Consider the following 26,751-nt stretch of genomic DNA (forward strand, 5'->3'; position numbering starts at 1 on the left):
CAGCCCTGACAGTGAAGGGGACAAAGGATCGGTCAGCCCAGTTCCCAAAGAACATGGCCTCGCTCTTCCCACGATTTACCTTGGCTCCCGAGGCCAGTTCGAACTGGTCGCAGATGTGCATCAGTCTGCGCACCGACAGCGGATCCGAGCAGAAGACGGCGACGTCGTCCATGTACAGGGAGGCTTTTACCTGAGTGCCTCCACTGCCTGGGATCGTCACTCCTCTTATGCCCGGATCCTTCCTGATGGACTCGGCAAAGGGTTCTATGCAACACACGAAAAGGACAGGCGAGAGAGGACAGCCCTGCCTGACTCCAGATTTAATCGGAAAGCTATCTGTTTCCCACCCATTGATTGAGACTGCGCTACTGATGTTAGTGTAGAGCAGTTGGATCCAATTTCGAATTCCCTCCCCAAACCCCATTTTGGAGAGCACATCCCCCATGTAGGTGTGCGATATTCTGTCAAAGGCCTTCTCCTGATCCAAGCTGATGAGGCAGGTATCCACACCCCTGTCCTGTACATAGGCAATCGTATCCCTGAGCAGCGCCAGGCTGTCAGAGATCTTCCTGCCTGGCACAGAGCAGGTCTGGTCAGGGTGAATCACCAATTCCAGAGCGGATTTGACCCGGTTGGCGATGACCTTGGACAGAATCTTATAGTCCACATTCAACAGTGAAATGGGTCGCCAATTTCTAATTTCCTCCCTTTCCCCCTTGTGCTTGTAGATGAGGGTGATGATGCCTTTCCTCATGGATTCTGACATACTACCGGCCAGGAGCATACTCTCGTACACTCCTAGCAGGTCTGGGCCGATCAAGTCCCACAGAGCCGAATACAACTCCGCCGGCAAGCCGTCGCTTCCGGGGGTTTTACTCTTCTCGAAGGACTCAAGGGCCTTAGTCAGTTCATCAGGAGTTAGCGGTTTGTCCAGGCTCTCCCGCGTACTGTCGTCTAAGACCTCCGTGATAGAGGACAGGAAGGACTGGGAGGCCGTGCTGTCCGTGGGCTTCACGTCATACAGTCCGGCATAAAAGGATTTGCTGATCCTCAGAATGTCGGACCGTGATGACTTTACTGAGCCGTCTTCTTCCTTCAGGCTGCTGATCACAGAGCGCTCTCTGTGTACCTTTTGGAAGAAGAAACGTGAGCACGTCTCATCCTGCTCCACGGAGCGGACTCTGGAACGGAAGATGATCTTGGAGGCCTCCGAGGCAAAGTGCGAGGCTTGCTGGCCCTTCACCTCTTGGAGCTCCTCCTTGACATCGACCCCCATCGACTGCAGCCGGAGCAGATTCTGCATCTTTTTCTGGAGTCGGGACATTTCCCTCTGTTCCTTTCTAGCTTTCTGGGTGCCTTTGAGGATGAAAAACCTCTTGATGCTTCCCTTGATCGCTTCCCACCAGTGTGTCAGGGACTCAAAGAGGGGTTTCACGGTTCTCCAACCTTTGTAATCCCACTTGAGCTCCTCAATGTTCTCTGGGGTCAGCAGTTGCACATTTAGCTTCCATGCCCCCCTGCCCACCCTCAGGTCCTTCTCCAAGTGGCAGTCCGCCAGTAGGAGGCAGTGGTCAGAGAAGAACACCGGCTTGACCTCGGTGGATCTGACTGTGAATGCACGGGACACAAACAGGAAGTCTATCCTGGAACGAATGGACCCGTCTGGCCGCGACCAGGTGTATCTACGCTGCGCTCCGTCTGCAGGGTTGCTGAAGACGTCGTGCAGCTTGGCATCCTTAACTGTTTCCATCAGGGATCTGGACGTAGCGTCCAATCTGCTGCCGGCCCTGCCGGATCGTCCAGCCGCATCGATGATGCAGTTGAAGTCACCGCCCAGAATGACCGGCCTGGAGGTCGCCAGCAGCAGTGGGAGCTGCTGAAAAACCTCCAGCCGCTCAGCCCCTTGTGCCGGGCCATACACGTTAATTAACCGGAGTGGAGCGTTCTTGTACATTACGTCTGCTACGAGGAGTCGCCCGCCCACCACCTCCTTGACCTCGGAGACGGTGAAGTTGCCTCCCCGCAGCAGAATACCCAGGCCGGAGGAACGAGAGTCGTTTCCGCCCGACCAGATCGATGGCCCGTGGGACCACCATCGTGACCATTGCCTGTAGGAGCTGAGGTGCGGTATCGCACACTCCTGCAGAAACAACAGGTCAGCTTTGACCTTGGCTAGGTAGTCCAAGGTCGCAACACATCGCGTAGTAGATTTAATGCTACGCACATTTATGGATACAATCTTTAAACCCATTTTAAAGCATTTATTCTCCTACCAAACCCACTGTCTCTGAGAGTCCCAGACCTTTAGTCTGCTCCTTCATACCCGTAGTGAGCTCAAATTCCTTCACTTTGGATGGGCTGAGGTAGATCTCCTTGGCCGTGTTCTGCTCCGGTGGCATCTGGAGGTTCACGTAGAGAGTGGGTTTTGAGATGACCTTTGCTGGAGAAGCTTCTCCAAAACTCACCCCCTCTGGGGTGTTGCTGTTCCCGGCTTCCTGGAGCTGGGGTGCGATGATTGCCTCACTGCTCCCAGATTCCAGGGGCTGTGGTGCACTGGCCTCCTCAGGTTGCAGGCAAAGTTGGGGTGCGCTGGTCTCCTTGTTGTCTCCAATTTTCTGGAGCTCGGGTGTCTCGTCCTCCAACGCCCTGGAGCTTTGCCGCCTCTTCTGTCGGTGCCGCCCTGGCACTTCATCATCCGAAGAGCTGCTGCCCTTGTCATCCGTGTCGGATGGGAGACGCCTCTTGCCGCTTCTCTGGGAAACGCCTTTGCTTCTTCTTCGCTCCCTCTTACTTTTCTTGTTCTTCACCGTCCGCCACTCCCCCTGCTGCTTTTCCACTGCTGCCTCCTCCTCCATTGATTCGCTGTCCTGAGGACTGGGAGGTACAGGGGGTAGTGCTGCTGATTGGCTCTCTGTTGCCTCAATCTCTTTCTCCACCTTGTCTCTCTCTGTGTCCTCCTTTGTCCCGTTGAGCTCCCTGGGGGCCTTGGTGGTTGGAGTGACACGAAACATTTCTTCTGCTTCCCCCTGGTCGGCTTTGGCTGCCTGTGCGTAAGTACGGCAGCGTTTGGTGCAGGTCCTGTAGAGGTGACCTGCCTCGCCACACAGGTTGCAGCACTTGGCCTGTTTGCAGTCTTTTGTCTGGTGCCCTTCCTGTTTGCAGATCTTGCAGAGGGAGGCGCTGCAGTTGGCCGCCACATGACCAGCCTTGCCGCATGAGCGACAATGCTTGGGTTGCCCAGCGTAGACCAGGTAGCCACGGTTTCCCCCGATAGCGAAACTGGAAGGAGGGTGGAAAATGGCTCCCTTACCATCGGTCTTTAGCGTGACCTTAAACAGGCGTTTGCCTGTCCAGATCCCCAAGTCGTCTCGAATCTCGGTGCCGCTCCCCACCTTATCGAAGTACCTGGTGAGGAAGGTGACCACGTCGGCGACAGGGACGAAGGGGTTGTACACATGCACCATCACCACACGTTCCCGTTGCAACGGCAGAGAAAAGTGCGGCTCCGCCGTCAGGATCTTCATCTCCGGCAGGTCTCTCTTCTCCTCGAACACCCTCAGGAGCCGGACGCAGTCTGCCACCCGCTTGAACGTCACGTCAAAATAACCACCTTTGCGGGAGTCATGCAGGGTGAAGATCTCCGGAGCTTCGAAGCCGCACGCCTTCCAGAATTTTTTTTTTTTTTTTTTGTAAAAATATACTTTATTCATAAAATATCTTCAATCACATTCCAAACCATTTCAAAAACAACATTACAAGGGTACAATCCAGGTTAAACTTTTACAAAATGTATCACCAGGTGCATCAGTACAAACAATATTACAATCACTTACAGCCTTTCATTTTGATCTGTACAGCCCGAGGGGCTCTAAACAGTTCCCAGTCTCTCGGTGCGCTGTGGTAGAAAGGTCTTAGACAGCGACCCTTCCCCATTGCGCCTTTGCGGCAGCTGCCCCAACAGATTTTTTTTTTTTTTTTGTAAAAATATACTTTATTCATAAAATATCTTCAATCACATTCCAAACCATTTCAAAAACAACATTACAAGGGTACAATCCAGGTTAAACTTTTACAAAATGTATCACCAGGTGCATCAGTACAAACAATATTACAATCATTTACAGCCTTTCATTTTGATCTGTACAGCCCGAGGGGCTCTAAACAGTTCCCAGTCTCTCGGTGCGCTGTGGTAGAAAGGTCTTAGACAGCGACCCTTCCCCATTGCGCCTTTGCGGCAGCTGCCCCAAGCTTTAGTGCGTCCCTCAGCACGTAGTCCTGGACTTTGGATTGTGCCAGTCCGCAACAATCGGTCGGGGACAACTCTTTGTGCTGGAAGACCAACAAGTTTCGGGCAGACCAAAGCGCGTCTTTCACCAAGTTGATGATCCTCCAGCTGCAGTTGATGTTTGTCTCGGTGTGTGTCCCTGGGAACAGCCCGTAGAGCACAGAGTCCTGTGTCACCGAACTGCTCGGGATGAACCTCGACAGAAACCACTGCATCTCTCTCCAGACTTTCTTTGCAAAGGCACAATCCACAAGGAGGTGAACAACGGTCTCTTCCCCACCACAGCCACCTCGAGGGCAACGTGCAGAGGGGGTGAGCCTCCTGGCGTGTAGGAAGGATCTGACGGGGAGGGCCTTTCTCACCACCAGCCAAGCTACGTCTTGGTGCTTGTTGGAAAGTTCTGGTGATGAGGCATTCTGCCAAATGACTTTGACAGTCTGCTCGGGGAACCATCCCACAGGGTCCACCCTCTCCTTTTCCCTCAGGGCCTCTAGGACGTTACGTGCTGACCACTGCCTGATGGACTTGTGGTCAAAGGTGTTTTTCTGCATAAATTTTTCCACCAGGGACAGGTGGTACGGCACGGTCCAACTACTTGGAGCGTTCCGCGGCAGCGTGGCCAGACCCATCCTTCGCAACACCGGGGACAGGTAGAACCTCAGCACGTAGTGACACTTGGTGTTTGCGTACTGAGGGTCTACGCACCGCTTGATGCAGCCACACACAAAGGTGGCCATCAGTATGAGGGCGATGTTGGGCACGTTTTTTCACCCTTTATCTAGAGGCTTGTACATCGCGTCCCTGCGGACACGATCCATTTTCGACCTCCAGATAAAGCGGAAGATGGCTCGAGTGATCGCCATCGCGCAGGAGTCTGGAATGGGCCAGACCTGCGCCACGTACAACAACAGCGAGAGTACCTCACACCTGATGACCAGGTTCTTACCCGCAATGGAGAGGGAGCATCGCTCCCACATGCCCAGTTTCCTTTTCACCATAGCCACTCGCTCCTTCCAGTTTCTAACGCATGCCCCGGTCCCTCCGAACCATATCCCCAGCACCTTCAGGCCGCCAGCCCTGACAGTGAAGGGGACAAAGGATCGGTCAGCCCAGTTCCCAAAGAACATGGCCTCGCTCTTCCCACGATTTACCTTGGCTCCCGAGGCCAGTTCGAACTGGTCGCAGATGTGCATCAGTCTGCGCACCGACAGCGGATCCGAGCAGAAGACGGCGACGTCGTCCATGTACAGGGAGGCTTTTACCTGAGTGCCTCCACTGCCTGGGATCGTCACTCCTCTTATGCCCGGATCCTTCCTGATGGACTCGGCAAAGGGTTCTATGCAACACACGAAAAGGACAGGCGAGAGAGGACAGCCCTGCCTGACTCCAGATTTAATCGGAAAGCTATCTGTTTCCCACCCATTGATTGAGACTGCGCTACTGATGTTAGTGTAGAGCAGTTGGATCCAATTTCGAATTCCCTCCCCAAACCCCATTTTGGAGAGCACATCCCCCATGTAGGTGTGCGATATTCTGTCAAAGGCCTTCTCCTGATCCAAGCTGATGAGGCAGGTATCCACACCCCTGTCCTGTACATAGGCAATCGTATCCCTGAGCAGCGCCAGGCTGTCAGAGATCTTCCTGCCTGGCACAGAGCAGGTCTGGTCAGGGTGAATCACCAATTCCAGAGCGGATTTGACCCGGTTGGCGATGACCTTGGACAGAATCTTATAGTCCACATTCAACAGTGAAATGGGTCGCCAATTTCTAATTTCCTCCCTTTCCCCCTTGTGCTTGTAGATGAGGGTGATGATGCCTTTCCTCATGGATTCTGACATACTACCGGCCAGGAGCATACTCTCGTACACTCCTAGCAGGTCTGGGCCGATCAAGTCCCACAGAGCCGAATACAACTCCGCCGGCAAGCCGTCGCTTCCGGGGGTTTTACTCTTCTCGAAGGACTCAAGGGCCTTAGTCAGTTCATCAGGAGTTAGCGGTTTGTCCAGGCTCTCCCGCGTACTGTCGTCTAAGACCTCCGTGATAGAGGACAGGAAGGACTGGGAGGCCGTGCTGTCCGTGGGCTTCACGTCATACAGTCCGGCATAAAAGGATTTGCTGATCCTCAGAATGTCGGACCGTGATGACTTTACTGAGCCGTCTTCTTCCTTCAGGCTGCTGATCACAGAGCGCTCTCTGTGTACCTTTTGGAAGAAGAAACGTGAGCACGTCTCATCCTGCTCCACGGAGCGGACTCTGGAACGGAAGATGATCTTGGAGGCCTCCGAGGCAAAGTGCGAGGCTTGCTGGCCCTTCACCTCTTGGAGCTCCTCCTTGACATCGACCCCCATCGACTGCAGCCGGAGCAGATTCTGCATCTTTTTCTGGAGTCGGGACATTTCCCTCTGTTCCTTTCTAGCTTTCTGGGTGCCTTTGAGGATGAAAAACCTCTTGATGCTTCCCTTGATCGCTTCCCACCAGTGTGTCAGGGACTCAAAGAGGGGTTTCACGGTTCTCCAACCTTTGTAATCCCACTTGAGCTCCTCAATGTTCTCTGGGGTCAGCAGTTGCACATTTAGCTTCCATGCCCCCCTGCCCACCCTCAGGTCCTTCTCCAAGTGGCAGTCCGCCAGTAGGAGGCAGTGGTCAGAGAAGAACACCGGCTTGACCTCGGTGGATCTGACTGTGAATGCACGGGACACAAACAGGAAGTCTATCCTGGAACGAATGGACCCGTCTGGCCGCGACCAGGTGTATCTACGCTGCGCTCCGTCTGCAGGGTTGCTGAAGACGTCGTGCAGCTTGGCATCCTTAACTGTTTCCATCAGGGATCTGGACGTAGCGTCCAATCTGCTGCCGGCCCTGCCGGATCGTCCAGCCGCATCGATGATGCAGTTGAAGTCACCGCCCAGAATGACCGGCCTGGAGGTCGCCAGCAGCAGTGGGAGCTGCTGAAAAACCTCCAGCCGCTCAGCCCCTTGTGCCGGGCCGTACACGTTAATTAACCGGAGTGGAGCGTTCTTGTACATTACGTCTGCTACGAGGAGTCGCCCGCCCACCACCTCCTTGACCTCGGAGACGGTGAAGTTGCCTCCCCGCAGCAGAATACCCAGGCCGGAGGAACGAGAGTCGTTTCCGCCCGACCAGATCGATGGCCCGTGGGACCACCATCGTGACCATTGCCTGTAGGAGCTGAGGTGCGGTATCGCACACTCCTGCAGAAACAACAGGTCAGCTTTGACCTTGGCTAGGTAGTCCAAGGTCGCAACACATCGCGTAGTAGATTTAATGCTACGCACATTTATGGATACAATCTTTAAACCCATTTTAAAGCATTTATTCTCCTACCAAACCCACTGTCTCTGAGAGTCCCAGACCTTTAGTCTGCTCCTTCATACCCGTAGTGAGCTCAAATTCCTTCACTTTGGATGGGCTGAGGTAGATCTCCTTGGCCGTGTTCTGCTCCGGTGGCATCTGGAGGTTCACGTAGAGAGTGGGTTTTGAGATGACCTTTGCTGGAGAAGCTTCTCCAAAACTCACCCCCTCTGGGGTGTTGCTGTTCCCGGCTTCCTGGAGCTGGGGTGCGATGATTGCCTCACTGCTCCCAGATTCCAGGGGCTGTGGTGCACTGGCCTCCTCAGGTTGCAGGCAAAGTTGGGGTGCGCTGGTCTCCTTGTTGTCTCCAATTTTCTGGAGCTCGGGTGTCTCGTCCTCCAACGCCCTGGAGCTTTGCCGCCTCTTCTGTCGGTGCCGCCCTGGCACTTCATCATCCGAAGAGCTGCTGCCCTTGTCATCCGTGTCGGATGGGAGACGCCTCTTGCCGCTTCTCTGGGAAACGCCTTTGCTTCTTCTTCGCTCCCTCTTACTTTTCTTGTTCTTCACCGTCCGCCACTCCCCCTGCTGCTTTTCCACTGCTGCCTCCTCCTCCATTGATTCGCTGTCCTGAGGACTGGGAGGTACAGGGGGTAGTGCTGCTGATTGGCTCTCTGTTGCCTCAATCTCTTTCTCCACCTTGTCTCTCTCTGTGTCCTCCTTTGTCCCGTTGAGCTCCCTGGGGGCCTTGGTGGTTGGAGTGACACGAAACATTTCTTCTGCTTCCCCCTGGTCGGCTTTGGCTGCCTGTGCGTAAGTACGGCAGCGTTTGGTGCAGGTCCTGTAGAGGTGACCTGCCTCGCCACACAGGTTGCAGCACTTGGCCTGTTTGCAGTCTTTTGTCTGGTGCCCTTCCTGTTTGCAGATCTTGCAGAGGGAGGCGCTGCAGTTGGCCGCCACATGACCAGCCTTGCCGCATGAGCGACAATGCTTGGGTTGCCCAGCGTAGACCAGGTAGCCACGGTTTCCCCCGATAGCGAAACTGGAAGGAGGGTGGAAAATGGCTCCCTTACCATCGGTCTTTAGCGTGACCTTAAACAGGCGTTTGCCTGTCCAGATCCCCAAGTCGTCTCGAATCTCGGTGCCGCTCCCCACCTTATCGAAGTACCTGGTGAGGAAGGTGACCACGTCGGCGACAGGGACGAAGGGGTTGTACACATGCACCATCACCACACGTTCCCGTTGCAACGGCAGAGAAAAGTGCGGCTCCGCCGTCAGGATCTTCATCTCCGGCAGGTCTCTCTTCTCCTCGAACACCCTCAGGAGCCGGACGCAGTCTGCCACCCGCTTGAACGTCACGTCAAAATAACCACCTTTGCGGGAGTCATGCAGGGTGAAGATCTCCGGAGCTTCGAAGCCGCACGCCTTCCAGAATTTTTTTTTTTTTTTTTTGTAAAAATATACTTTATTCATAAAAAATCTTCAATCACATTCAAAACCATTTCAAAAACAACATTACAAGGGTACAATCCAGGTTAAACTTTTACAAAATGTATCACCAGGTGCATCAGTACAAACAATATTACAATCATTTACAGCCTTTCATTTTGATCTGTACAGCCCGAGGGGCTCTAAACAGTTCCCAGTCTCTCGGTGCGCTGTGGTAGAAAGGTCTTAGACAGCGACCCTTCCCCATTGCGCCTTTGCGGCAGCTGCCCCAAGCTTTAGTGCGTCCCTCAGCACGTAGTCCTGGACTTTGGATTGTGCCAGTCCGCAACAATCGGTCGGGGACAACTCTTTGTGCTGGAAGACCAACAAGTTTCGGGCAGACCAAAGCGCCTCTTTCACCAAGTTGATGATCCTCCAGCTGCAGTTGATGTTTGTCTCGGTGTGTGTCCCTGGGAACAGCCCGTAGAGCACAGAGTCCTGTGTCACAGAACTGCTCGGGATGAACCTCGACAGCAACCACTGCATCTCTCTCCAGACTTTCTTTGCAAAGGCACAATCCACAAGGAGGTGAACAACGGTCTCTTCCCCACCACAGCCACCTCGAGGGCATCGTGCAGAGGGGGTGAGACTCCTGGCGTGTAGGAAGGATCTGACGGGGAGGGCCTTTCTCACCACCAGCCAAGCTACGTCTTGGTGCTTGTTGGAAAGTTCTGGCGATGAGGCATTCTGCCAAATGACTTTGACAGTCTGCTCGGGGAACCATCCCACAGGGTCCACCCTCTCCTTATCCCTCAGGGCCTCTAGGACGTTACGTGCTGACCACTGCCTGATGGACTTGTGGTCAAAGGTGTTTTTCTGCATAAATTTTTCCACCTGGGACAGGTGGTACGGCACGGTCCAACTACTTGGAGCGTTCCGCGGCAGCGTGGCCAGACCCATCCTTCGCAACACCGGGGACAGGTAGAACCTCAGCACGTAGTGACACTTGGTGTTTGCGTACCGAGGGTCTACGCACCGCTTGATGCAGCCACACACAAAGGTGGCCATCAGTATGAGGGCGATGTTGGGCACGTTTTTTCCCCCTTTATCTAGAGGCTTGTACATCGCGTCCCTGCAGACACGATGCACGCCTTCCAGAATTTTTTTTTTTTTTTTTTTTTTGTAAAAATATACTTTATTCATAAAAAATCTTCAATCACATTCAAAACCATTTCAAAAACAACATTACAAGGGTACAATCCAGGTTAAACTTTTACAAAATGTATCACCAGGTGCATCAGTACAAACAATATTACAGTCATTTACAGCCTTTCATTTTGATCTGTACAGCCCGAGGGGCTCTAAACAGTTCCCAGTCTCTCGGTGCGCTGTGGTAGAAAGGTCTTAGACAGCGACCCTTCCCCATTGCGCCTTTGCGGCAGCTGCCCCAAGCTTTAGTGCGTCCCTCAGCACGTAGTCCTGGACTTTGGATTGTGCCAGTCCGCAACAATCGGTCGGGGACAAATCTTTGTGCTGGAAGACCAACAAGTTTCGGGCAGACCAAAGCGCGTCTTTCACCGAGTTGATGATCCTCCAGCTGCAGTTGATGTTTGTCTCGGTGTGTGTCCCTGGGAACAGCCCGTAGAGCACAGAGTCCTGTGTCACAGAACTGCTCGGGATGAACCTCGACAGCAACCACTGCATCTCTCTCCAGACTTTCTTTGCAAAGGCACAATCCACAAGGAGGTGAACAGCGGTCTCTTCCCCACCACAGCCACCTCGAGGGCATCGTGCAGAGGGGGTGAGACTCCTGGCGTGTAGGAAGGATCTGACGGGGAGGGCCTTTCTCACCACCAGCCAAGCTACGTCTTGGTGCTTGTTGGAAAGTTCTGGCGATGAGGCATTCTGCCAAATGACTTTGACAGTCTGCTCGGGGAACCATCCCACAGGGTCCACCCTCTCCTTATCCCTCAGGGCCTCTAGGACGTTACGTGCTGACCACTGCCTGATGGACTTGTGGTCAAAGGTGTTTTTCTGCATAAATTTTTCCACCAGGGACAGGTGGTACGGCACGGTCCAACTACTTGGAGCGTTCCGCGGCAGCGTGGCCAGACCCATCCTTCGCAACACCGGGGACAGGTAGAACCTCAGCACGTAGTGACACTTGGTGTTTGCGTACTGAGGGTCTACGCACCGCTTGATGCAGCCGCACACAAAGGTGGCCATCAGTATGAGGGCGATGTTGGGCACGTTTTTTCCCCCTTTATCTAGAGGCTTGTACATCGCGTCCCTGCAGACACGATCCATTTTCGACCTCCAGATAAAGCGGAAGATGGCTCGAGTGATCGCCATCGCGCAGGAGTGTGGAATGGGCCAGACCTGCGCCACGTACAGCAACAGCGAGAGTACCTCACACCTGATGACCAGGTTCTTACCCGCAATGGAGAGGGAGCGTCGCTCCCACATGCCCAGTTTCCTTTTCACCATAGCCACTCGCTCCTTCCAGTTTCTAACGCATGCCCCGGTCCCTCCGAACCATATCCCCAGCACCTTCAGGCCGTCAGCCCTGACAGTGAAGGGGACAAAGGATCGGTCAGCCCAGTTCCCAAAGAACATGGCCTCGCTCTTCCCACGATTTACCTTGGCTCCCGAGGCCAGTTCGAACTGGTCGCAGACGTGCATCAGTCTGCGCACCGACAGCGGATCCGAGCAGAAGACGGCGACGTCGTCCATGTACAGGGAGGCTTTTACCTGAGTGCCTCCACTGCCTGGGATCGTCACTCCTCTTATGCCCGGATCCTTCCTGATGGACTCGGCAAAGGGTTCTATGCAGCACACAAAAAGGACAGGCGAGAGAGGGCAGCCCTGCCTGACTCCAGATTTAATCGGAAAGCTATCTGTTTCCCACCCATTGATTGAGACTGCGCTACTGATGTTAGTGTAGAGCAGTTGGATCCAATTTCGAATTCCCTCCCCAAACCCCATTTTGGAGAGCACATCCCCCATGTAGGTGTGCGATATTCTGTCAAAGGCCTTCTCCTGATCCAAGCTGATGAGGCAGGTATCCACACCCCTGTCCTGTACATAGGCAATCGTATCCCTGAGCAGCGCCAGGCTGTCAGAGATCTTCCTGCCTGGCACAGAGCAGGTCTGGTCAGGGTGAATCACCAATTCCAGAGCGGATTTGACCCGGTTGGCGATGACCTTGGACAGAATCTTATAGTCCATATTCAACAGTGAAATGGGTCGCCAATTTCTAATTTCCTCCCTTTCCCCCTTGTGCTTGTAGATGAGGGTGATGATGCCTTTCCTCATGGATTCTGACATGCTGCCGGCCAGGAGCATACTCTCGTACACTTCTAGCAGGTCTGGGCCGATCAAGTCCCACAGAGCCGAATACAACTCCGCCGGCAGGCCGTCGCTTCCGGGGGTTTTACTCTTCTCGAAGGACTCGAGGGCCTTAGTCAGTTCGTCAGGAGTTAGCGGTTTGTCTAGGCTCTCCCGCGTACTGTGGTCTAGGACCTCCGTGATAGAGGACAGGAAGGACTGGGAGGCCGTGCTGTCCGTGGGCTTCACGTCATACAGTCCGGCATAAAAGGATTTGCTGATCCTCAGAATGTCGGACCGTGATGACTTTACTGAGCCGTCTTCTTCCTTCAGGCTGCTGATCACAGAGCGCTCTCTGTGTACCTTTTGGAAGAAGAAACGTGAGCACGTCTCATCCTGCTCCACGGAGCGGACTCTGGAACGGAAGATGATCTTGGAGGCCTCCGAGGCAAAGTGCGAGGCTTGCTGGCCCTTCACCTCTTGGAGCTCCTCCTTGACATCGACCCCCATCGACTGCAGCCGGAGCAGATTCTGCATCTTTTCCTGGAGTCGGGACATTTCCCTCTGTTCCTTTCTAGCTTTCTGGGTGCCTTTGAGGATGAAAAACCTCTTGATGCTTCCCTTGATCACTTCCCACCAGTGTGTCAGGGACTCAAAGAGGGGTTTCACGGTTCTCCAACCTTTGTAATCCCTCTTGAGCTCCTCAATGTTCTCTGGGGTCAGCAGTTGCACATTTAGCTTCCATGCCCCCCTGCCCACCCTCAGGTCTTCCTCCAAGTGGCAGTCCGCCAGTAGGAGGCAGTGGTCAGAGAAGAACACCGGCTTGACGTCGGTGGATCTGACTGTGAATGCACGGGACACAAACAGGAAGTCTATCCTGGAACGAATGGACCCGTCTGGCCGCGACCAGGTGTATCTACGCTGCGCTCCGTCTGCAGGGTTGCTGAAGACGTCGTGCAGCTTGGCATCCTTAACTGTTTCCATCAGGGATCTGGACGTAGCGTCCAATCTGCTTCCGGCCCTGCCGGATCGTCCAGCCGCATCGATGATGCAGTTGAAGTCCCCGCCCAGAATGACCGGCCTGGAGGTCGCCAGCAGCAGTGGGAGCTGCTGAAAAACCTCCAGCCGCTCAGCCCCTTGTGCCGGGCCGTACACGTTAATTAACCGGAGTGGAGCGTTCTTGTACATTACGTCTGCTACCAGGAGTCGCCCGCCCACCACCTCCTTGACCTCGGAGACGGTGAAGTTGCCTCCCCGCAGCAGAATACCCAGGCCGGAGGAACGAGAGTCGTTTCCGCCCGACCAGATCGATGGCCCGTGGGACCACCATCGTGACCATTGCCTGTAGGAGCTGAGGTGCGGTATCGCACACTCCTGCAGAAACAACAGGTCAGCTTTGACCTTGGCTAGGTAGTCCAAGGTCGCAACACATCGCGTAGTAGATTTAATGCTACGCACATTTATGGATACAATCTTTAAACCCATATTAAAGCATTTATTCTCCTACCAAACCCACTGTCTCTGAGAGTCCCAGACCTTTAGTCTGCTCCTTCATACCCGTAGTGAGCTCAAATTCCTTCACTTTGGATGGGCTGAGGTAGATCTCCTTGGCCGTGTTCTGCTCCAGTGGCATCTGGAGGTTCACGTAGTGAGCGGATTTTGAGATGACCTTTGCTGGAGAAGCTTCTCCAAAACTCACCCCCTCTGGGGGGTTGCTGTTCCCGGCTTCCTGGAGCTGGGGTGCGATGATTGCCTCACTGCTCCCAGATTCCAGGGGCTGTGGTGCACTGGCCTCCTCAGGTTGCAGGCCAACTTGGGGTGCGTTGGTCTCCTTGTTGTCTCCAATTTTCTGGAGCTCGGGTGTCTCGTCCTCCAACGCCCTGGAGCTTTGCCGCCTCTTCTGTCGGTGCCGCTCTGGCACTTCCTCATCCGAAGAGCTGCTGCCCTTGTCATCCGTGTCGGATGGGAGACGCCTCTTGCCGCTTCTCTGGGAAACGCCTTTGCTTCTTCTTCGCTCCCTCTTACTTTTCTTGTTCTTCACCGTCCGCCACTCCCCCTGCTGCTTTTCCACTGCTGCCTCCTCCTCCATTGATTCGCTGTCCTGAGGACTGGAAGGTTCAGGGGGTAGTGCTGTTGATTGGCTCTCTGTTGCCTCAATCTCTTTCTCCACCTTGTCTCTCTCTGTGTCCTCCTTTGTCCCGTTGAGCTCCCTGGGGGCCTTGGTGGTTGGAGTGACACGGAACATTTCTTCTGCTTCCCCGTGGTCGGCTTTGGCTGCCTGTGCGTAAGTACGGCAGCGTTTGGGGCAGGTCCTGTAGAGGTGACTTGCCTCGCCACACAGGTTGCAGCACTTGGCCTGTTTGCAGTCTTTTGTCTGGTGCCCTTCCTGTTTGCAGATCTTGCAGAGGGAGGCGCTGCAGTTGGCCGCCACATGACCAGCCTTGCCGCATGAGCGGCAATGCTTGGGTTGCCCAGCGTAGACCAGGTAGCCACGGTTTCCCCCGATTGCGAAACTGGAAGGAGGGTGGAAAATGGCTCCCTTACCATCGGTCTTTAGCGTGACCTTAAACAGGCGTTTGCCTGTCCAGATCCCCAAGTCGTCTCGAATCTCAGTGCCGCTCCCCACCTTATCGAAGTACCTGGTGAGGAAGGTGACCACGTCGGCGACAGGGACGAAGGGGTTGTACACATGCACCATCACCTCACGTTCCCGTTGCAACGGCAGAGAAAAGTGCGGCTCCGCCGTCAGGATCTTCATCTCCGGCAGGTCTCTCTTCTCCTCGAACACCCTCAGGAGCCGGACGCAGTCTGCCACTTGCTTGAACGTCACGTCAAAATAACCACCTTTGCGGGAGTCAGAATTTTTTTTTTTTTTTTTTTTTTTTGTAAAAATATACTTTATTCATAAAAATCTTCAATCACATTCAAAACCATTTCAAAAACAACATTACAAGGGTACAATCCAGGTTAAACTTTTACAAAATGTATCACCAGGTGCATCAGTACAAACAATATTACAGTCATTTACAGCCTTTCATTTTGATCTGTACAGCCCGAGGGGCTCTAAACAGTTCCCAGTCTCTCGGTGCGCTGTGGTAGAAAGGTCTTAGACAGCGACCCTTCCCCATTGCGCCTTTGCGGCAGCTGCCCCAAGCTTTAGTGCGTCCCTCAGCACGTAGTCCTGGACTTTGGATTGTGCCAGTCCGCAACAATCGGTCGGGGACAACTCTTTGTGCTGGAAGACCAACAAGTTTCGGGCAGACCAAAGCGCGTCTTTCACCGAGTTGATGATCCTCCAGCTGCAGTTGATGTTTGTCTCGGTGTGTGTCCCTGGGAACAGCCCGTAGAGCACAGAGTCCTGTGTCACAGAACTGCTCGGGATGAACCTCGACAGCAACCACTGCATCTCTCTCCAGACTTTCTTTGCAAAGGCACAATCCACCAGGAGGTGAACAACGGTCTCTTCCCCACCACAGCCACCTCGAGGGCATCGTGCAGAGGGGGTGAGACTCCTGGCGTGTAGGAAGGATCTGACGGGGAGGGCCTTTCTCACCACCAGCCAAGCTACGTCTTGGTGCTTGTTGGAAAGTTCTGGCGATGAGGCATTCTGCCAAATGACTCCTTTGCGGGAGTCAGAATGCTTCAGTCACTTCTCACTACCACCCTCTGTTGGATGCTCTTCCTCCTGTTGAGTGCAAGAGTCCTTCTCCTCGATCCCCTTCTGAGTCACGGTGTCTGCGGTGACTTCTCCCAGAATGCTTGTCACTTCTCACTCACTACCACCCTCTGTTGGATCTATAATAATACTATCAGGCAGAGTCAACAGAAGAACACTAAAATAGCAGGAGTAGACCATGCAGCCCGTTAAGCCTGCTCTACCATTCAGTGGGATCATGGCTGATCTTGGTTTCAAATCCATTTTTCCCCCTTAGCTCCCCATATTCTTCAATTCCCAAAGAGACCAAATATCTATCTATCCGAGCCTTAAATGTATTCAACAATGGAGCATCCCCAACTCCCTGGAGTAGAGAATTCCAAAGATTCACAACACTTTGAGTGAAGTACTTTCTCTTCATCTCAGTCCTAAACGATCGGCCCCTTATCCTGAGACTGTGCCCCCAAGTTTTAGATTCCCTGATCAGTGGAATCAGCCTTCACCTTATCAAGCCCCTTCTGAATCTTGTATGTTTCAGTGATATCACCTCTCATTCTTCTAAACTGCAGTGAATATAGGCCCAATTTACTCAGCCTCTCATCATAGGACAGCTCCCTCATTCCAGGGACCAATTTAGTGAATCTTTGTTCTACCACCTCCAATGTAAGTATATCCTTTCTTAAATATGGAGACCGAAACTGCACACAGTATTCCACATGTGGTCTCACTAAAGCCCTGTACAATTGTAGCAAGACTTTTTCATTCCTTTACCCCAATCCCCCTGCAATAAAGGCCAACATGCCATTTGCCTTCCTGCATGCTAACTTTGTGTTCTTTGGACAAGCTCACCCAAGTCTCTCCGAACATCAACTTTTACAAGTGTCACACCTTTTCTAAAAATATTCTGCTTTTCTGTTCTTATGACCAAAGTGAATAACTTCACACATCCCCACATTATACTCTATCTGCCATCTTCTTGCCCACTCACTTAACCTGTCTATATCTCTTTACAGCATATCTGTGCCTTTCCCACAACTGACCTTTCCACCTAGCTTTGTATCATCTCTGTCTTTTCATCTAAGTCATTAATATAGATTCTAAATAGCTGAGGCCCCAGCACTAATCCTTGTGGCACTCCACAATTCACTGACTGTCAACTTAAATGTCCCGTTTATGCCCACACTTTGCCTCCTGTCTGTTAGCCAATGCTCTATCCATTCTAATACCCCAATTCCATGAGTCCTTAGCTTGCCTATTAAACTTTTGTGTGGCACCTTATCAAATGCCTTTTGGAAATCCAAGTATACGACATTTACTGATTCCCCTTTATCTACCCTACCTTCTACATCCTCAAAAAGCTCTAATAAATTTGTCAAACAGAATTTCCCTTTTGTAAAACCATTGAATTGTTCTAATCATACTATACTAAGTGCATTGTTAAGACTTCCTTAATAATAGATTCCAGCATTTTCCCAATAACCGATGTTAGGCTAACTGACCTGTAGTTCCCCACTTTTTCTCCTCCTTTCTTGGAAAGTGATGTTAGGCTTGCCAACTTCCGATCTGATGGAGCTGTTCCCAAATCTAAGAAATTTTGGAAAATCATAGCAAGCACATCCACTATGTCTGTAGCTATTTCTTTTGGAACCGTGGGGTGTAGGCCATTAGGTTCTGGGGATTTGTTGTATTTTAGTCCCTTAAATATGTTTTCTCTGCTGTTTTTATTTACTTTAATTTCAGCACTCCTTTTAGCACTTAGATTACCCTCTATTTCTACTGTGAAGACAGACACAAAATATTTGTTCAATGCCTCTGCAACTTCCTCATTCCCTGTGACAATTTATCCTGTCTGTTTCTAAGGGACCAACGCTTACTCTCTTTTTATATACTTATTAAACTCTTACGATCTGTTTTCATATTTCTGGCTAATTTACTCTCTACTTTTTCCCTTTTTATCAACTTTTTGTTGCCTTTGCTGGTTTCTGAAACACTCCCCAATCCTAAAACTAGTTACTGTTCTTGGCAACATTATAAACTTCTTCTGTTAATCTAATACTAACTTCCTGAGTGAGCCACAGATGGATCTTTCTTGCTGAGTCTTTGATTTTCAATAGAATGTATTTTTGTTGAACATTTTGAATTGTTTCTTTAAATGTTTCCCATTTTTCATTTACCGCCATACCTTTTGATCTTTTTACCCAATAAGCCTTAGTCAGTTCTCCCCTCATACCTATGTAATTGACTAAGATATTTGTTTTTGATTGGAGTATGCATTTTCAAACTTAACATGGAATTCAATGGTATTATGATCACTATTTCCCAGTGGACCTTTTACAGACATTACTAATTAACCCTGCCTCATTATACAATACTAGATATAATAATAATCTTCCACAATGTATTGCTTCAGGACAAACTGTGACGAAAACATTCTTAAAACCCATCTTCAGACCACCCTTGCCAATTTTATTGTCCCAGTTTATATGAAGATTAAAGTCCCCCAAAATTATTACATTGTCTTTGTTACAAGCTCTAATAATTTCTTGTTTAATGTTCTATCCAATGGTATAACTACTGTTAGGGGGCCTGTAAACTACTCCCACCAATATTTTCTGACTCTTGCTATTCCCAGTTTCCACCCATACTGATTCTACATCATGATCTTGAGGCCAGATCTTTTCTCATTCGTGTTGTGTCAACCTTGACAATCAGAGCTACCACTCCTCCTTTTCCATTCTGCCTGTTTTTTCAAAATATTGTGCACCCTAAAATATTTATTTCCCAACCTTGATGACCCTGCAACCATGTATCTGTATTGGAATTAAATTAAACCATTTAATTCTATTTGTGCCTCCAGTTCATCTGTTTTGTTGCAGATACTTCATGCATTTAGATAAAGAACCTTTAATTTCATTTTTTTTTACTATTTTCCCTGCATTGACCTTATTTGCTGATGCACAATTAAACTCTCTGTCCCTTCCTGTCCCACTCTGCTCATCTTTACCTACATCGCTACAATGTTACTTTGGCTCAGTCTCTCTCTTCGGATTTTTAAATCTTTTACACGAACCCACCCCACCCCCGTTTTATCTTAAGCCCTGTCCATGGCCCTAGTTGCACCTTTGGCCAGGACACTGATCCCAACCCAGTTTAAGTGGCACCCTTCCCAAACGAATAGGTCCCTCTTCCTTGAGCACTGATGCCACTGCCTCATAAATTGAAATCTTCTTCCCCACCACTCTTTGAGCCATGTGTTTAACTCTCTAATCTGCTTGATTCAGTGCCAATTGGCACGTGGCTCAGGTAACAACCCAGAGATGATCACCTTTGATATTCTGCATTTTAATTTTGACTCTAACTCCTCAAACTCTCCTGGCAGAACATCATTCCTGGTTCTACTACCTATGCCATTGGTTCCCACATGGAACACGACCACTGGGTCTTCCCCCTCCCACTCCAAGTTCCTCTCTAGCCGCAAGATGTCCTTAACCCTGACACCGGGAATGCAATACAACCGTTCGTGGCTGCAGCGAACAGTATCTATCTCCCCCCCCACTATACTGTCTCCTATCACTACCACATTCCTTTTTGCTCCCCCCACTTGAATGGCATCCCTCACATGGTGCCATGGCCAGTTCGCTCATCCACTCTGATAACAAGCAGCCTTTATCTATTGGACAAAGTCAGGGCTGAGGTTTCACCATCACATGCTGGATCCCCGAACCTGCCAAACTGCAGTCACACCTCTTGTCCCTGACCATTGACCAACACGTTTTGTCTAACCTAAAGGAGTATGACTGCCTCCTGGAAGAAAGTGTACAGGTAATTCTTCCTCCTCCCTGATGCCCTGTAATGTCTGCAACTCAAACTCCAGCTCAACAACTCAGACAATGTTGTGCAAGCTGCAGACACTTACTGCAGATATGGCTATCCAGGATTGCAGAGCGTTCTAGATTCCCACATGCTGCAGTCACAGCACATTACCATTCCTGCTATATCTGTCTAACCTTATTTATTATTTAATTATTCAATTAGTTATTAATTTACACAGCTAAATTCATAGTAAGCTGCACTCTCCTAGCTTAGAGACAAGACCACCTGCCAGCTACTGGAGGCTGAAAAAAGGTGGAAAAGGTTGAAAGAGCACCTCTTTCTCCCTCTGCACCAAATTGCCATGTGAACAAAATTCTCGATGTCACGTTCTGTCTACGTCACACTCAGGCATGGTCTCCTCTCCATCCAACCCCTTCGTGTGATTTGCAAACCTGTCTGCTTTTTTATAGTACTGATGGCTCACTTGCCAGTCGCAACGCTAGCTCAACTTACTGCTACAACAATTAGCACCTATTCAAGTCAACCACCTTCAGCTGATTGACAGATTACTGCCACTGTCACACAGCTCCTGTGTTACTTAAGTATTGCTCAAAAAAGAAACATATTGAAGCTTTTCGTAGAGGTGTCAGCTGTGGCTCAGTTCATAGCACCCTCGCCTTTGAATCAGAGGGTTGTGGGTTCATGTCCCACTCCCGGAAAACCAAGAACTGTGATTGTACTCGAAAGAGTTGCAATCTGTGACTGTTAGAGGTGTCAGCTGTGGCTCAGTTCATAGCACCCTCGCCTTTGAATCAGAGGGTTGTGGGTTCATGTCCCACTCCCGGAAAAACCAAGAACTGTGATTGTACTCGAAAGAGTTGCAATCTGTGACTGTTGATAACTCGAAAGAGTTCAACGAGGTGTCAGCTGTGGCTCAGTTCATAGCACCCTCGCCTTTGAACCAGAGGGTTGTGGGTTCATGTCCCACTCCCGGAAACCAAGAACTGTGATTGTACTCGAAAGAGTTGCAATCTGTGACTGTTGATAACTCGAAAGAGTTTGAAGCTTTTCGTCTTGCACTCATCAGGACACTATGCAAGAATACCAGTATAAGGGGAAAACAAACAATTTATACTGTATGGGAAGAGAATGCTGATTGGCTTGCAGATGGATTCTGATTGGTAGAGGTGTTGCAATGGAGAATGCACCAGTGATGGTGACTGACAGTTAACTGCTAGGCATTACCCTGAGGAACGAGTCAGCGAATGGCTGTCACTTTTGTTTAACTGAAACAGGCGCAGTATGTGTACATGATCTTTCTGTCTGCAAAGAGCAAGGCCCTGTGTATTAATATATGTAGCTTCCAGTACACATAAATGCACCACATTGCGAACCCGACTGACGATCTTAAATTGATTGTCAGCAAACTTAGCACACTTTACACTGAGGATTATTTAGCAAACATTGTCCAATTGCAGAATTATATCTAATGTTGGACACTGTTTTGAGTTTTACAAGTACAGGCTGGTTGGGTATGGTCTGTACCTTGCCTGTTGCGAACAGCAGCTAGGACATGCTGTTTGATATGATCTGCTGTCTTTGGGATGTATGGCCTGCGTATCTAGCATCACACTGGCACTGAAATTCATATACCACATTACTTATTTGTGAGATAGGCAGAATGTCTTTTTGACTTGACGGCAGCATCCTATTAGTGGCGAATACCACTTGCGTTGCTACTGCATAGCAGCCGTGTGAAACAGCTAGCTACACCTGTTGCTCAAATTTTTGAGATGCCTTGCCTTTCCAGTTTAATCTGAGGTAGACTGGGCACTTTTCAGGGTCCTATTTCAGCATCATGGTGAAGACGTAAGATTATTACATGCAGCCGCGGATTTAAACATAGCAAACGTATCATCCACATATCGGAAATATCCAAGGGGTAGGAGGTTAGGTGTCACTCCATCGAGGACACATTTCTCATGGAACCTATCATTTCCTTACATGTCTTAATGGGCTCCATCCTGCACTCAATTTCACCTTTGAAATGGAGCAGTTAAATTAAGTCCCCTTCCTTGACACACTAGTTGAGAACTCTGGCAGGGAGTTCTCTACCACTGGCTACCGCAAGCCTGCTTTCACTGGCCACTTGCAATCAATCAGTATTCTCTTCTCATTCAGTATAAATTGTTGTTTTCCCCTTATACTGGTATTCTTGCATAGTGTCCTGATGGGTACAAGATGAAAAGTTTCAACATGTTTCTTTGTTTTCGGCAATACTAAGTTCTGTACTTCCAACCGATTTACATGCTACTTAACTAGCTTACCTTTTGAAAGTTCTATGTCAGAGTCTGGCTCTTAACCTAAATTTAAATTTGAGAAAAACTTACCAGAAATTCCCACATGAACCAAATTCCTGACTTTGCACTTGGGCATTGTCTTCTTCATTCTTCCCCTTACTCAGCATGGTTTTGTACAAGGGAAATAATGTTTTACAAATTTATCAGATGTATTACTATTGATAGTATTAGGTATAGTGTATCTGGATTTCCAAAAGACATTCGATAATGTGCCACATAAAAGGTTACCACACAAGATAAGAGCTTATGGTGTTGGGGGTGATATATATTAGCATGGATGACTAGCTAACTAAGAGGAAACCAAGTCAGGATAAATGGGTAATTTTCAGAATGACAAGCTGTCCCTAGTGGAGTGCCTCAGGGATCAGTGCTGGGCCCTCACTGTAATCCATACTAATGATTTGGATGAAAGGAACAACTGTTTTGAAGCCAGATTTGCTGATCATACAAAGATAAGTATGAAAGCAAGTTAAGAGCAAGATATCAAGAGTCTGCAAAGGGATTATAGATAGGTTAATTGAGTGGGAAAAATTTGGCAGATGAAGTATAATGTGGGAAAATTTGAGGTTGTCGAAAAGCAAAATACTGCAGATGCTGGAAATCTGAAACAAAAACAAAAATTGCTGGAAAAACTCGGCAGGTCTGACCGCATCTGGGGAGAGAAAGACAAAGTTAACATTTCAAGTCCATATTTACCCTGAAGAAAAGTCATACGGACTCGAAACATTAACTCTGTCTTTCTCTCCACAGATGCTGTCAGACCTGCTGAGTTTTTCCAGCAATTTTTGTTTTTGTTTGAGGTTGTCTACTTTGGCAGGAAGGATAGAAAAGCAGAATATTTTTTTAACGGAGAGAGACAACAAATTCTTGTGGTGCAGAGGGATTTTGGTTGCATTGTATATGAATCACAGAATGTCAGCATGCAAGTAATTAGGAAGGCAAATGGAATGTTGGCTCTTATTGCAAGGGGCATGGAGTATAAAAGTGGGGGAGACTTGCTACAGTTGTACAGGATATTGGTGTGACCCCACCTAGAGTACTATGTGCAGTTTTGGTCATCTTACTTAAGGAGGGACACGCTTACATTGGAAGCCGCTCAAAGGTTCAGTCAGTTGATTCCTGGGATGAGGGTTTTGTCTTTCAAAGAAAGGTTTAGCGAGTTTGGCCTATATTCATTGGAGTTAAGAAGAATGAGAGGGTGATCTTACTGAGATACACAAGTTCCTGGGGGACTTGACAGGGTAGATACTGAGAGGATGGTTCCACTTGTGGTGGAATCTAGAACTAGATGACAGAGTTTAAAAATAAAGGGTCTCCTGTTTAAAACAGAGATGAGGAGGATTTTTTTTCCTCTTAGAGTGTTTTCAGTGTTTGGAATTCTCTTCCCCAGTGAGCAGTGGAGACTGGGTTATTAAATACATTTAAGGCTGGGTTAGACAGATTTTTGATTGACAAGGGAGTCACGGGTCATGGGGAGCAGGCAGGAAAGTGTAGTTAAGGCCACAATCAGCTCAGCCATTATTTTATTGAATGGCGGAGCTCGAGGTGCTGAATGACCTTCTCCTGCTCTTATTTTTTGTTTCTCTTATGTAAGGAAGAAACAACAAACCAGTAAGATCACCTCCACACCTAATTAGTCCATAAATAAAGTTCTCTACCCTCTGAATTGTTCACGTAGAACTGTTAAATTTAAGTGTGTATTTTTGAATTTGAATTTCAAAGGAAAACATTCAAAATCCAGGAAGCTCAAGTTACTCTTCAGGGATGCAAAGACCAATTATGTTTTATCTGAGGAGGAGGAGTGGGCAGTTGGAAAAATCCCACGAGAGGAAGCAGTAGGGATCTTTAAAGAATCAATCAATATCTGTCACTTTAATAATGCTGAAAGAAATATTATATAAAGTTTAGCTTTAGAGTTTTGACAGTTACCTGAAAATTGTTTACTGTAAATATTTCACTATATGATTGTGCTTATTCATCAGTAAAGCTGCTTGATACTTTATTTGAAAAATGCTTTCTAAGACTGCAGAAAGATCTTATGAAGACATTGGTGTAGCATTTCCAAACAGTACAAGTACTGGACACATTAGCAAAAGCTTACCAAATTGAACGATAGGAAACGCACTGTGGTACAGGGGGTTGGGAAATGTCTATCCTAGTGAGGCATGATTTAAGGACCAAATTCAGGATTCACTAAGGTTCCTGAGACAGCACCTTCCAAACCCACGACTACTACCATCTCGAAGGACAAGGGCAGCAGATAGATGGGAACAACACCACCTGGAAGTTCCCCTCCAAGTCACTCACCATCCTGACTTGGAAATGTATTGTTCCTTCACTGTCGCTGGGTCAAAATGCTGGAACTCCCTTCCTAACAGCACTGTGGATGTACCTACACCACATGGACTGCAGCAGTTCAAGGCGGCAGCTCACCACCACCTTCGCAAAGGCAGCTAGGGATGGGCAATAAATGCTGGCCCAGCCTGCGAAGCACTCGTCCCATGAATGAGTTTTTTTTTAAATTCACTGCAAATTTAGCCAAAACCCAAAATACAACACATTGGCACTCATGCACAAAGAACACGAACCGGCTTCATGAGCTAGATCAGAGGAACTCATCAAATACATCTGGCTGCAAGCTCTTTTTTAGAAAGAGAGAGAAGTTGAACTGAGGGGATGAGGTTCTTAAATTGTGTGTGCAAGGGCTGGCATTCAAGTTATCATATGCAGCGACACATTGGTTATGTAATGTATCTGGGCCACAATTGCAAAAAGATTTTCATATTCTAAGAAAAAACTTCAGTCCTCAGACTAGGAATTATGCATCTTTAAATCAAAGTTATATGTAGTTGTACACAAAATTGTATTTATTTTCTAACTTCATTTTACTCTTTGTCCAGGTATAACACAGCCCCAATGCCACAAAGGGGAAATATAATACGATTCTGGATTACTGTTTGTCAGCCAGTTATGAGGAAACTGAGCTTTGTGTTAATCCTTCAAGCTCTCTTTGGAGTCTATCTGAGTTCCAAGCACTATGCAATTTACATGAAAATGCTGGCACTTCCTCCAACTCCTACAGATCCTGAACTAAATGGAGAAAGTAGAGAAAATAATTATTGAATTTCTCCAGTACTTGGCAACTTAGTATCATGCATTCACTGGTGTTGAACTACGAGAAGATAATTTCTTATATGATCTTATAATAACTTGAGTAATAAAGTAATTGTGCAACCAAACAAACTAATCCACGGAATTAATGCATCTACATGACTGTTAATTTTGTATCTTGTAATTGTGGCACTGGCTCAGTTGATAGCACTTTATCATCTGAGTCACAAGGTTCTATGTTCAAGTTCCATTCCAGGGCTTGAGCACAAAAGTCAAGGCTGACACTCTAGTGCATTAATGTGTGAGTGCTGCACTGTGGGAGGTGCTGTTATTTGGGTGAGATTTTAAACCAAGGCTTCATCTGTCTGTTCAGGTAATGTAAAAGATCCCATGGCACTATTTTGAAGAGGAGCAAGAGCGCGATCCCTGGTGTCCTGCCCAATATTTTTCCCTCAACCAACATCAAAAAAGATTACTGGTCATTATCACATTTCTATTTATGGGAACTTGCTGTGCACAAATTGGCTGCTGCATTCCCTTCATTATAACAGTGACAAATAAGTACTTCATTCGCTTTAAAGTGCTTTGAGACATCTGGTGGTCATGAAAAGCATTATGTAAATGCAAGTATTTTCTCTGTTTACCATTAAGTCAAAAAATGCTACATCAGTGGTGCAGTCTATAATTTTGCCGTCTATAATTAAGGATAGGATGATTGAACCACTTGAAAGTTTTCAGCCAATTACAAAGAGCTAGCGTGGATTTGTAAAGGCTAGGTTATACCTGATCCATCTGGTTGAATTTTTTGAAGAGGTGACTATAGTTCTGGACAGGGGAATGCCTATGGATGTTATTTATAGGGGCTTCCAGACAGCATTTGATAAAGTCCCTCATGACTGTTAGCATAAACTGAACCCCATGGAACTGAAGGCAAATTGGCTGAAAAGAGGGGACAGAGTTTAGGAATAAAGTGCAGGTAATCTAATTGGCAGTGGTGTCCTGCAGGGATGTGTATTGGGGCCTCAACTATACACCATCTTCATTAACAACTTAGATGATGAGATGGAAAGACCTAACTAAATTTACACAAAGCAGCAAAATACTGCAGATGCTGAAAATCTGGCATAAAAGTAGAAAACGCTAGAAAAGCTCAGCAGGTTTGGCAGCATCTGTGGAGAGAGAAACAGATTAATTCCATATGATTCTTCTTCAGAGGTAAAGAGAGGTATAAATGTGATGGATTTTATACTGTTTTAAGAGGAGGTGGAGCAAGATAGGTCAGAAATAGGTGGGAGCTAAGCAGAAATTTGACAAAGATATCATGGACACAGGACAAAGGGAGTGTTAATGGTAGTGTTAAAGACTTAAAAAAGGTTCTGATAGTGGCATAAAGGTAACATAGCAGAATATGTTAATAGCAGAAGGAGGGACAGCATTCTGTGAAAGCACAACACAAGAACAAG

At 48.7% G+C, this 26,751-nt stretch overlaps 1 protein-coding gene across 1 annotated transcript in view; it reads left to right on the forward strand.

Annotated features, from left to right (window-relative positions):
• tmem126a (transmembrane protein 126A) overlaps window positions 1–25,420 on the forward strand; it is a 40,052-nt gene extending 14,632 nt beyond the window's left edge. The window contains exon 5 of the mRNA XM_078545708.1: window positions 25,078–25,420. Within this exon, the coding sequence (XP_078401834.1) occupies window positions 25,078–25,300 (223 nt within the window). The 3' untranslated portion in view covers window positions 25,301–25,420. The remainder of the gene's footprint in view (window positions 1–25,077) is intronic.
• Window positions 25,421–26,751: the final 1,331 nt, after the last annotated feature.

The sequence above is a fragment of the Cetorhinus maximus genome, chromosome 7 (assembly GCF_964194155.1).
Source record: "Cetorhinus maximus chromosome 7, sCetMax3.hap1.1, whole genome shotgun sequence".
NCBI classification, from domain to species: Eukaryota; Metazoa; Chordata; class Chondrichthyes; order Lamniformes; family Cetorhinidae; genus Cetorhinus; species Cetorhinus maximus.